At 31.3% G+C, this 12,323-nt stretch overlaps 2 protein-coding genes across 2 annotated transcripts; both read left to right on the top strand.

The window, feature by feature from the left end:
• Window positions 1–2,467: 2,467 nt before the first annotated feature.
• Window positions 2,468–6,135, top strand: LOC133798203 (alpha-soluble NSF attachment protein 2). The gene is made up of 9 exons (XM_062236419.1): window positions 2,468–2,799; window positions 3,467–3,516; window positions 3,620–3,692; window positions 3,905–3,984; window positions 4,283–4,434; window positions 4,796–4,955; window positions 5,053–5,100; window positions 5,306–5,386; window positions 5,820–6,135. Exons 1-9 carry the CDS (start codon window positions 2,655–2,657, stop codon window positions 5,898–5,900), a joined length of 870 nt encoding a protein of 289 aa, XP_062092403.1. The 5' UTR covers window positions 2,468–2,654; the 3' UTR covers window positions 5,901–6,135.
• A 549-nt stretch (window positions 6,136–6,684) lies between these two features.
• Window positions 6,685–9,577, top strand: LOC133798202 (uncharacterized). The gene is made up of 2 exons (XM_062236418.1): window positions 6,685–7,135; window positions 7,600–9,577. The coding sequence occupies exon 2, from the start codon at window positions 7,730–7,732 to the stop codon at window positions 9,410–9,412; it is 1,683 nt and encodes a 560-aa protein (XP_062092402.1). The 5' UTR covers window positions 6,685–7,135; window positions 7,600–7,729; the 3' UTR covers window positions 9,413–9,577.
• Window positions 9,578–12,323: the final 2,746 nt, after the last annotated feature.

Genomic DNA, 12,323 nt, shown 5'->3' with positions numbered 1-12,323 from the left:
TTGGATGAGCTTGGTAGATCAGGCATGAGATGGGCGGAGGAGCTGAGTTGGGTTGGGTTAGTGTATTGGGTATTTTGATTTTGTTTGTATGATTTGAATAATTCTTTTTTTCTTTATTTGGAGTTTGGATGTTGTTTGTAATTTGATATGAACATTTGTGACCAATTATAAAATAACAAACCAAACAAATATAGTAACAACGACATTGTTTTTGAACTTATAAGTATTTTCTTATTAAAAAAATTTGGGTAATATAAGTGCTACATTTAACAAGCACTGACTATTTGTGCCGTAAAAATTCTTATTTCTTAATTAATGTATTAATGTACAATGTTATAATGAGCTTACTTTCTTAAATTGAGGTGATGTGCTTGTTTTGTAGAATTAAATATATATATCTAACATAAAGATTTTGGAAAACATAATAAATATCCAATTTAAAATTAAATTGATCATATTTACTTATTTAACTAGTTTAATTAAGTTTTCACCTACTCTTTAATATAGAGTCACCAAATTCCTATTTTTATATTCTTTATAATTCACCATTTTTTTAATAAAATATGGGAATATAATAAATTTTAAAATGAATAAAATGAATAAATAAATTGTATAGAAAAAAAAATAAAACTATAAATTAAAGTGAGGATATAATAGGAATGTTAAATTAAAAAATGGATCGTTTGTAATATTTTTGGGAGTTACATAATATTGACAAAGAAGATGTGTCATTATTACATAAATAACATGTGTATAATTTAAAAACAAAATAATTTTAAATTATAAATAATTATAAATTATAATTATTATAAAAAAACTTAAATCAGTTTTAAATAATTAAAAAAATATTTTTTTTTATAATAAAATAAATTCCTTCACTTTCTTGTTATTTTCTTACACTTTCTTTCTCATTTTCTAACCTATCAAACACTAAAAGAAAAAAAAAATTCTCCCACATTTTTTTTATCATTTTCTAGCTTATAAAACATAATTTAAAAAAAAAAAAATACTTGTACAAATAAATAGCATATACACATATTCATACAATTTATTAATAAACAAATACCAAGATTCATATAAATCAAATCATAAATAAGCATTAGAAAAATACAACTAATATCTAAAATCAATCATACACATTTTAAATCTAACACCAACAAAAAAAAACTCAGATTTTCTTTTTTTAAACTTTCTCATCATCCAAACACTCATAACAATTTAAAAAAATCAATTGAGATATGCACATTGTCATCATCCAAACTCAAAACCTGTAATTTCTCATCATCCAAACTCAGATCTGCACTTTCTCAGCATCCAAGCACACGTTCGATGATGAAGGTGGGAGGCCGGTGAGCTCTGATGCACAGAGGTTGTTGACGGGTTGGGCTCAGGCAAGATTTTTAGCAACATTCAACTCCTCTCCATCTCAATCTTTCTTTTCATCTCAAACTCTCTATCACTTTGCGTCGCTCCCTCTCCCTCTCCCTCTCCCTCTCCCTCTTCATCTCAAACTCTCAATCTTTTTTTCCATCACTCTCTTACTCTTATCTCTCTTTCTTTCATTCTTATCTCAAACTATCTCAAACTCTCTTTCACTCTTATCTCAAATCTCAAATCTCAATCTTTCTTTCTTTCTTTTTTTAGTTTTTTATTTTATTTTGATTTAATAAAAGCAAAACTATTTTAGTTTTTTGTTTTATAATTAAATATTTTTTATCTAATTTTAATTATAAAAACATAATTTATAGTTTTAGTTATTACTAAATTTTAAATTATACACATAACAATACGTCTTAGTTCTATCAAACCATGTCAATACCACGTAAGTATTATTAATAGTGTTAACAAGTAGATAGTAACAAAGAGAACGTTTTAGTGGTTTTGGGCATATAAACTGTAAAAAAAAAAGAATAAAAATAGAACACTACAAAAATATTGTGTATTTTTACGGATAATTATATTTATTTGGAGAGGAAGTATTCTTAAATATAAGAGATTTTTTCATAAATATGACTTTTTAGCTATTAATATGCAAAAATATGGTAATTAAACTTTTCTTAGTTTGTATGGACAAATTTAATTAAAAAAAATCAGATAATGGGAAAAAAAATATGGCATAATAATAATTTTTTACAAAAATATGACATAATAATGATTTTTTTACAAAAATATAGGAAAAAAATCCCATAAAAGAAAATATAAGTTTTAAAAAGCCATAAAAATACTTGTAAAAAAAATGTTATATTTTTTAAAACTTTATTAAAAAACCCATATAAAATGTAATTTACCCAAAAAAAAAAAAAAAAAAAAAAAGGTATATGATCTAATTTCACGTGCCCTTCTGTAGGAGTAATTTGGGCTGACAAAATAGATCTATTGCAGCCCAGTAGTAAATTACTCCAGACCCAGACCAAGATAAAAGCCCAAAACATTTTGGAGAGAAAAATCAAACTTGAAAATCCTTGCCTTCGTCGATACCGACCTTGACATTATCAATTCCTTTTTGGTCGAAATTTCAGTTTTCCACCGCGTCCCCCTTCCTCTTTGATTTTTTTTCTTCTTAATAGCCTCCATTTTTGCGGCTCCGATTTACAGAGAGAAGCTGAATCGACAAACACCAAAAACCGAAAAATTAAAGAGAAGGAATTGAAGAAATGGGGGATCAGTTAGGGAAGGCTGAAGAATTCGAGAAGAAAGCTGAGAAAAAGCTCAACAGCTGGGGAATTTTCGGCTCCAAATATGAAGACGCTGCCGATCTCTTTGATAAAGCCGCCAACTCATTCAAACTCGCCAAATCATGTAATTACATTTATATATCTGTTTTAATCGTAAATTCTTATTCCGATTGAATATGGTTATGAAAGTGAATTAATTTGCATGGAAAATGAAATATGAGTTTTCTTCTGATGATCGAAAAGAGTTTCTTGGATATGATCTATTTGACATTGCACTTACTCAATTTCGACGCGTATGTGCATATATTTATATATATATAGACGAATTTGTACAGTTAAGTGCAGATAGGTCAAATTTGCAACTTTTTGAATGATAGATTTAGTGTGTCACAGTGTATTTGGTCGATCTTAGAATCGGATTGTATATTGGCTTCTCTTCTGTGCGTAATCGGCCTTGCAGCTGTGGAATTTGATCTTGCAAGAAGTTTCTAAGTATTACATAATTTTATGATGTAGAATAAAGAATCATTAACTGATTTTCTCTGTTCAGCTACTGATAAAACCTGACTCTGTATCAGGGTGTTTTTTTTTATTGTTGATGAATGAGGAATAGTTTTAAGGTGATCGACCATCACTGTAAACTTTATTATTAGTTTAGCCAAAGCTCATTCACAATACGAAAGTAATCCCAAAAAGTCTTGCTGAATCAGTGCTTATATTTATATTTATTTTTGCCTCCCATGATATCATAGAATTATTGCTTTCTAATTTCTATATATATTGTGTATTAGGGGATAGAGCTGGATCAACATACATCAAGTTGGCAAACTGTCATTTGAAGGTTAGTGCGTTTGGTGTTTGATAGATTTAGTGCTTCTTTTGTTGTAATTTAACCATTTGTTCTTTTCAAATAGATGACTAGTATTCATTTTTTCATTTTTTAGTTGGAAAGCAAACATGAAGCAGCCCAAGCTTATGTTGATGCTGCCCATTGCTACAAGAAAACATCTGTGAATGGTATGTGTATATCTCCTAGCTAAGTTATGTTAGAAAGTTGCTTAGAAATCCTCCAGCTTTCATTTGGCTTCTCAAAGTTTTTCTTTTTGGTGTTGAAGTGTCTATCATGAATTGTATTTGAAGAAATCAGATACTTAGTTGTCCCTTAATTTTGTTTTAATTTGATATTAGGATAGAATACCATTATAGTTCTAATACTGTTTCTTATGCAGAGTCCATAACCTGCTTAGAGCAAGCAGTACATATGTTTTGTGATATTGGAAGGCTCAATATGGCAGCAAGATATTTTAAGGTATTTTGCTTATCTATATCAGTACATTTCAGTATCAGATTATGAATGTTATAAATTTTTCTTAGATGAAATTAGTGTGTTACCTCACGGTTTTCATGCTTCACTTCTCATTGTGTGTCTCACAATGAAATGCAGTTATTGTTTGTGTTATTGTTGAACTTTGCATACTGTAGGTGACTGTTGATGTTCTTGTTTTCATGGATTAGATTTCTAAGTGATTGACCGGGCAAAAGCATAAGTAGTATGAAACCGCTTCAAAGACCCTTCATAACACAGATTTGCATTTTTCTTTGTGCAGGAAATTGCTGAATTGTACGAGTCTGAACAGAATATTGAGAAGGCTATTGAGTTCTTCGAAAAAGCTGCTGACTTCTTCCAAAATGAGGAAGTAACTACTTCTGCAAATCAGTGCAAGCAAAAGGTTGCTCAATTTGCTGCTCAACTGGAACAGTAAGTTAAAGTTTTGTAAACGCTTCATCAGTATATGAGTCCGGCCTGTATTTAAATTTCTACGGAAGATGTTGCTTATGTTTTTCTTTTATTGCATATACACATTTAGTTTTTCTTCATTATAGACATTCTTAGGAAACCACTTAATGGCGACAATATCATAGCAAAGTAATATTAATGACTGCAACTACATCTTCAGAATTGCAAATTTGATACAAGCTTGAATGCTTGATGGCTATATCTCAGAACTGAAAGAGCATTTATATTATCTTTATATATTTATGCAGGGGCATAAGTAGTTCTAATGCAAATCTAAATATGACTTTGTTATGATGTATTTTGCTCTTACATATTCTTGCAGTTATCCAAAATCAATTGAGATTTATGAAGAGATAGCACGACAGTCACTCAACAATAACTTGCTTAAGTATGGAGTTAAAGGACATCTTCTAAATGCTGGACTTTGCCAACTTTGTAGGGGAGATGTTGTCGCAATTTCCAATGCATTAGAACGTTATCAGGTCTAACGTCTTGAGTGTTCCTTATTTGAGATCACAGTGTCTGATTGTTGTCTTTTGTCTGTTGTCTGAATTGCAAATATTGTTTTTCCTTTTGTAGGATCTTGATCCAACTTTTTCAGGAACACGGGAGTACAAATTCCTAGCGGTCAGTTCAGTTGATTTAAAATTCTATTTGATTTTGTACTTTCTTTTTTCTCTCTTTCAAAGATGGTATATTGTAGTATCTGTGTCCAGTTTACCAGTTAGGTTATCTGATCAAATTAAATGGATGATGGCAGATTTAAGAAAATGTCAATAAGAATATTTTCTTTGGTTGTTCACACAATTTCTTTCTATATTATTTCTGGCAGGATATTGCTGCTTCAATTGATGAGGAAGATGTTGCAAAGTTTACTGATGTGGTCAAGGAATTTGACAGCATGACTCCACTGGTAATACATCTTTTCAAATTTGACACCGTAATTGTTGAGTTTCTTGGTTGCAATTACTTTTTAAGCATGTTATAATAGTTCTTTTTTGTAGTTTTTCTAAATAAAATATATAGTTGAATTCTTGGAAAATTTGCATTGGGCACTTTTGTCTGATGTGTTTACAATGAAACTAACTAATTCAGCAATATTCTTGCCTCCAAATAGACAATGACCTTAATTTGCCATTTGCCTCTCAATTGTTGAATTCAGTTACTAGAATTGAAATGAATAGATAAATCCTTTTCACTAGTTCAATCTATTTTCTTTTCAATTTAAGCTAAACTTTTTTCCTTAAAAAAAAACTAAGGTTCTGATTGAATTGATGTTTCCTGGTTGTTATTCTTGGAAAATTTGCATTGGACTGATGTTCTCACTGAATTGCTGCTGTGTATAGGATTCTTGGAAAACTACCCTACTGTTGAGGGTGAAGGAAAAGCTGAAAGCCAAGGAACTTGAGGAGGACGATCTTACCTAAATTTGATTTGAAATTATTGTGTGTTTTTGGGTCCTGTTCTTGATGATTGCATTGTATTATTGGTTTGTTCCTATTTACATTTACAAAATATGCTGATTCTGAATTCTACTTGATTTGGGATTTAGTCAGAGTGGTATTGCAAGACTTGTAACTCCGTTTTAACTTCTTTTTTTGTACTAGTTTTCTGTTTATATTTGGCTTGACCTGCAAATAACATGGTTAAAATATTTAATTACCCAAATCCAATGGAAAAACCGTTGGATCGGAAAAATATGATTATTGCTAAGTGGCACATTAATACTAGCTGATGTGATATTTTGTGATTGGTAAAATTTAATATTGGTTTCTTATATTTTAATTAAAAATAATCATTTCAAGATTTCACAATCACCATATGCTTTCCATAAAAAAAGAAGAAAAAATGGTACAGCATGCAATGACCAAGCATTCGAAGGTAAAAATACAGATTATTTTATAAAACCTTGCATTCATTGTTGATCTTCCCTCACACTCTTCAACTGCCATGAATTTTAGATTAATTAGTTGAACAACAACATTTACTATATTTATATTAAATCGTGTTATATTTGTTATTCTTTTACTTTTGTCCCATTGACTGGTAGCGGTAGGTACTTAACTTAATTTTAAACACAACTACTTACAAAAAGTCATCATACTATTATCGTATCCGCTGGCAGGAGGATTAAGTAAGGAAAAAGAAATGATCAAAGCAGTGTCATTAAACATTATTTTGTCACCCTTGTTATTGTCAACTAGAGGAAAAAAAAAACAAACATTTTGTCAGCCCTAATATTACCCGCGTGAGCCTACAAATGGGAATAGGAAAGAGTTAACGACAGCCTTTTCAGACACGTGACCGAGACATCCAAAGCGACGACGTTTCCGGACAGGACTAATGACTGCAGACCAAATGGTTCTATTCTTCCTCCACTCACTTTGACAAAAGTTAAAAAAAAACTTTGGCAAAAGAAGCAGCGCGTCACCGACCTTCCACAAGACAACATTCACACCAACCAATACCGAGTCGATTGAGTCATATGGTGGCCACCCCTTTTTCTCTTTTCTGGATTCTCGTTTATCGTTTTTAGCTTACCAGTATACCCCAACCCCCTCAAAAAAAGAGTTACTTTAGTTTTGAGTGAGAGACTTCAATACTCCATTGAATTCAAATCAAAGGTTTCTTCAACTTCCTGTGTTTCTTTGTTATTCTTTAGGTATGTTTTCGTAACCTTTCACAATTCCTTCAAATCTCTTCTTATTTGCTTTTGTTTCGGCCCCAACTTTAAAAATCATGTCTTTTCTTTTATTGCTAATGGTTTTTTTTCTGTATTTATGTATTGATTTACGATTATTTATTTTATGTGGTTTTGGAGTGTTTTTTTTTCCTTTTTTTGAGCTTATGGTATGTTTTCTATTTTTGGTTGATGATTTTTTTAGAAAAAACTCGATGAGGGTTTTCATCATGAACATTTATCTCCACTGAAGACTTGGATTGTTGTTTAGATTATCAACTAGTTTTCCTTTTTTTGATTGAAGATTATCAACTAGTTTAGTTTCTATATGTTGCAACTTCCAGTCTTGGTTCTGTGATTCTGTTCTTTGAATAGCTTCGTTTAATTTTGCTTAGGTGTGGTTTTTTTTTTCCTTTGTCAGAACACTTACCGTTTCTTTATTACAGAAAGATTCGCAAAACAGCAATGCATTACTTGGCTTTGAACCTTAGTGGAACCATGGAAGAAAAGTTACGCATTGAGTCGTACAGGTAACATTTTTTATCTTGATTGAGAGTACTGTAGCTAGGTGAGAAGATGTCGTTGGCTGATAATGGAACTCGCAAAGAGGAAATTGAGCTAAGTGTAGATAATAAAGAGAAGGGTCAAGCTCCTCTTGACATTTCAGCGTCTCGAAGGACACTGCTAAGTGATAATAAACCTCAAAAAAAATTCCAGAATACCTTCACTGCTATTCCTGAAAAGATAAGATTCCTTAAATTTGGTTCAGCCGCTAAATTCAGGAGGATGGCAGACGAAAAAGATGAGATGTCCAGGTCAGTAAATTCTTCAAGTAGTCATGGTATTAAAGAACGCATAGCTGATGTATTTTCTCGGAAGATTGATTGGGTTTCGATTAAGAAAATGTGCAAAGAATGGTTTAAAGATCCAATGAACATGGCTTTGTTTTTATGGATCTTCTGTGTTGCTGTTTCGGGTGCAATCTTGTTCCTTGTGATGACTGGAATGTTAAACAAGGCAATACCTAGTAAGTCTCAGAGAAATGCATGGTTTGAAGTCAATAACCAAATTCTAAATGCACTGTTTACACTTATGTGTTTGTACCAACATCCGATAAGAATTTACCATCTTGTTCTTCTATGTAGATGGAAACCAAAGGACATTGCTAAGCTTAGAAAAATTTACTGTAAGAATGGGACTTATAAGCCTCATGAATGGGCTCACATGATGATTGTTGTCCTGTTACTCCATTTGAATTGTTTTGCTCAATATGCTCTTTGTGGTCTGAACTGGGGTTACAAAAGATCTGAACGACCACCCTTAGGAGTTGGCGTATGTATTTCTGTTGCAATTGCTGCTCCTGCTATTGCTGGTTTATACTTAATTGTTAGCCCACTTGGTAAGGATTATGATTCTGGAATCGATGAGGAAGCACAGGTACAGATTAGTGCTGCTGAAAGACCGGAAAAGTTAAGGTTAAAATCATTTGAGAGGAGATATTCATTCGCACTAGTTGAAGATGAACAGAATGTTGAGAACAAACTGAAATGGAGTGGGGGAATACTTGATTTTTGGAATGATATCACCATAGCTTATCTCTCCCTCTTCTGTACTTGCTGTGTTTTTGGATGGAATATGGAGAGACTTGGATTTGGAAACATGTATGTTCATATTGCAACATTCATTCTGTTTTGCACGGCTCCATTCTTTATTTTTAACTTGGCTGCTGTTAATATTGACAATGAGGCTGTTAGGGAGGCCCTTGGGGTTACCGGGTTAATTCTGTGTGTATTTGGTTTGCTCTATGGTGGCTTTTGGAGGATCCAAATGAGGAAGAGATTCAATTTACCTTCTTATGACTTCTGTTTTGGTCATTCCGCATTAGGCGACTGTACATTGTGGCTTTGCTGTTGTTGGTGTACTCTTGCTCAGGAAGTGCGGACGGGGAATTCTTACGACATTGTGGAAGACAAGTTACGCACAAAACACACGGATAATGACAACCAGCCACCAATTTCACCTTTGCCCCGCGAAGATGGAGTGACTCAGTTCAGATCTGGCAACAATTCTCCACTAGGAAACAATTCTAGTCCAACTAAGACTAATTTAGCTGTTTCTTCAAGTTCCAGCATAGTTTCAAAGGCCTATTACAGTCCAGAGAGGCCAATTTCTATAGTGAGAGAAGAATTCTATGAAAAAGGTAATGACGAAACTATGATACCACCTGATCCACTATTAATACAACGAGAAGCCACATAGTCTAAGGGATAAAAAAAAATCTGTGTAGCATTATTTTAATATCATGTATGTTCTTTTTTTCTAGAAATTGTTGTATCATGTATGTGAAATCTGTGTGTTTTGAGTGTAATTGGATACTTCCATTTTGTTTCTTTGTGAAAATTTTACTCCCACTTTAAGGCAACATATTTCATTCGAATGATTTAAATTTCATTAGAAAATTGTGCAGTTCATGTTTTTATCTAAATTTTGTTTGCTGCAATCCATCAGTATAGAATGCAGGAACAAGGTCTTCTCTCTCTCTCTCTTTTATAACATCAAGAGTAAGGTATCTTTTAGAGACAGCTGTCTCCCCCATTTGAATCAAGGAATCGTAATTGAATAAATCTAGGAAGTAGAACGTGGTCTTACATGCAAGTCCCAATTCATATTATAAATAATTCTAGATTTGCTTTTGAGTTTTTCTATCATATATATGACTATAACTTTAGGAAGTTCCTGAATTAAGAAAGGAATTTTTCGCTAAAACATTTTTTTAAGATGGTATTCTTCATGTGAAAGGAAAGTATCTTTGGTAGTGAAAGGAAAGTATCTGGGTTCTTATTTCTTGATTGGACAAGTGCTCTTCACTAATTACTATGGCTTTCTTTTACATTAACTGGTTTTACTCGATAGAGCTTTACATGTATGGCCTCTTGCTGTGGAAATGGATGACATCTTCTGATTTGGAATCATTGGCTCCCTCTTGCTTTAGTGGGCCAACTCCATTCATCATGAGACATCTATTTTTCTAATGTGATTTATTAGATTTTGACTAAAAAATTTAATCATCAAAAGCAATTATTGAAAGTAGTGGATTTCTGACCGGGCAACCAGAAAAAAAATACAATCATGACTATGATTTTTTTCCCCTATTTGGGTGGATGTCATCGTTGTTGAATAGTTTAATTATGTATTGAACATGACAGAACACATTTCCTAGATTTTATAGACATGCGCCTAAAATGCACGTACGTGTGCACACAGACGAGTGCCTCTGCGTCTGAGCTTTTTGCTAAACAGCAATGGTATATTTTCTCTCACTAATACCTGTGTTTTATATGAAGTTTACTGAATATTTTAATGTGAAGGTCATTATCATGGCCAAATTAGGTACCGGTAAAACAAATGAGTTTATGGAATTAGGCCATATCAAAAAAAAAAAAAAAAAAGTCTAGTGACACACTTACAGTAATTTACTCTTTCATCTCTTTGGTCCAAGTCACAAGAGAGTGTACATGAACACATTACCAACTCAGATGCCTCGATTCTTTCTTTCTTGCGTGTTTGTTTAGCACGTGTACCACACACGTGTCCCACAGCAGAGTGTGAGAAGTGTAATGAAGTGAGGTTTGGATTGGTTGCAAAAGTTGCCAATATGGACCGTTATAGATTATATCAGGAAGCCTTGCAAGTTGATGCCGTGATGTTAGAAGAAGCCCAGGCGGCCATGATGGCTGGCTGGTAGTGCATAGACAAGTGGTACATTTTGAATGTTCCACACCTGCCCCATAAAAGCTGTAGACTCTATTATTAAGATGACATCTGGACCTTGCATTAAGCTCACTCATTGCTCCAAGTAGTACCCCATTTTAAGGGCTTGTTTGGATCAGTTTTTATTTTTGTTTTAGCTTCTTTAATGGCCCGTGGGGCAATTTTTAAAAAAATTAAAAGCTCATTATGAAAAAGTTGTGCAATAATAATGTTTGGAAAATCAACTAATTGAATAACTTTTACAGAAGCTAAATGACAAAACTCAATTTCTAATTTTTTTTAAATTATTTTTTACAATAAACTTATTTATTATATATTAATCTAAATAAAAATATTTAAAATAAATTAATATTATAATAAAATAAATAATATTTAATTCTTAAATATTTTTATTTATGTTTATTAGATATTATTTTATTTTAGTGGGTTTAAATTAACAAACAACTTTAATATAGAATTTATTATATATTGTAACATTATTTTTATGCCTCATAGTATTTTTAAATTATAATTTATCAAAAATGTATCAATTTCATGTTTTAGGAAAAAATAATAATTAAAGATATAAAAAGTGAGAATTTTGAGATAACTTTAGTTTTACATATATATATAATTATATCGTGAACAAGAATATAATACAATTATTATTATAATTCGAGTTTTAGTTAGCTACATCACTAATTATAATATATATATTATTATTGTACAGTATAATATTTTTATTTATGATCACTTTATTAGTCTCTTATCAAAATCATATTTAATTTAAACATGTGAATTTGTTTTAATAAAATAAAATAAATATGATATACTAATACGACTTTTTTAACTTACAACATTTTAAAATTTGTAATTTATCAAATACTCGACAACTTTTTCCCTTACAACACAGTTACAACTATTTTCTCTACAGCACAGTTAGAGATGTTTTTCGCCATAGCACATTATATCAAACTGGCCCAAAGTACATAAAAAATCTAACCAATTTTATTTATAATTTCAAAAGCCAAAAAAATAATTTATAGAGTACAGTCAACTAGACCCTAATCACAAAAGTTATTGTAGTGTTGGTAGCCCTATTTTTTTCATTCCAATTATAACACTAAGAGTTGCAAAAAATAATATTATTATATTATTAAATCATAACAATTATTATATATATTTATAAAGATATTAATATATAAAGTCTTAAAAAAAAACTATAAAGCATTTTTACCATTACTACACTAGCTCATCACTAAAATGCATGCTGAAGAATATATAGTTTGGTTGTGATTGATTTGTGCACCAAAATATTAATTTGTAGTGCGGTTGAAGATGGCCTAATAAGGGTATATCGATACTATTTGTCCTCGACTATACCACTTGGTATATAATTAAATTATTTTTGTTAAAATTA

This window comes from Humulus lupulus, chromosome 8, assembly GCF_963169125.1.
Source record: "Humulus lupulus chromosome 8, drHumLupu1.1, whole genome shotgun sequence".
NCBI classification, from domain to species: Eukaryota; Viridiplantae; Streptophyta; class Magnoliopsida; order Rosales; family Cannabaceae; genus Humulus; species Humulus lupulus.
This window is presented reverse-complemented; position numbering and strand designations above follow the sequence as displayed.

What these genes read in the sequence shown, in the direction of transcription:
- LOC133798203 (XM_062236419.1), top strand. Translation starts at nt 2,655, where the DNA reads ATGGGGGATCAGTTAGGGAAGGCTGAAGAATTCGAGAAGAAAGCTGAG. An exon ending in ATTCAAACTCGCCAAATCAT is followed by an intron (nt 2,800 to 3,466) that starts GTAATTACATTT and finishes ATTGTGTATTAG; the next exon opens with GGGATAGAGCTGGATCAACA. An exon ending in TGGCAAACTGTCATTTGAAG is followed by an intron (nt 3,517 to 3,619) that starts GTTAGTGCGTTT and finishes TTCATTTTTTAG; the next exon opens with TTGGAAAGCAAACATGAAGC.
- LOC133798202 (XM_062236418.1), top strand. Translation starts at nt 7,730, where the DNA reads ATGTCGTTGGCTGATAATGGAACTCGCAAAGAGGAAATTGAGCTAAGT.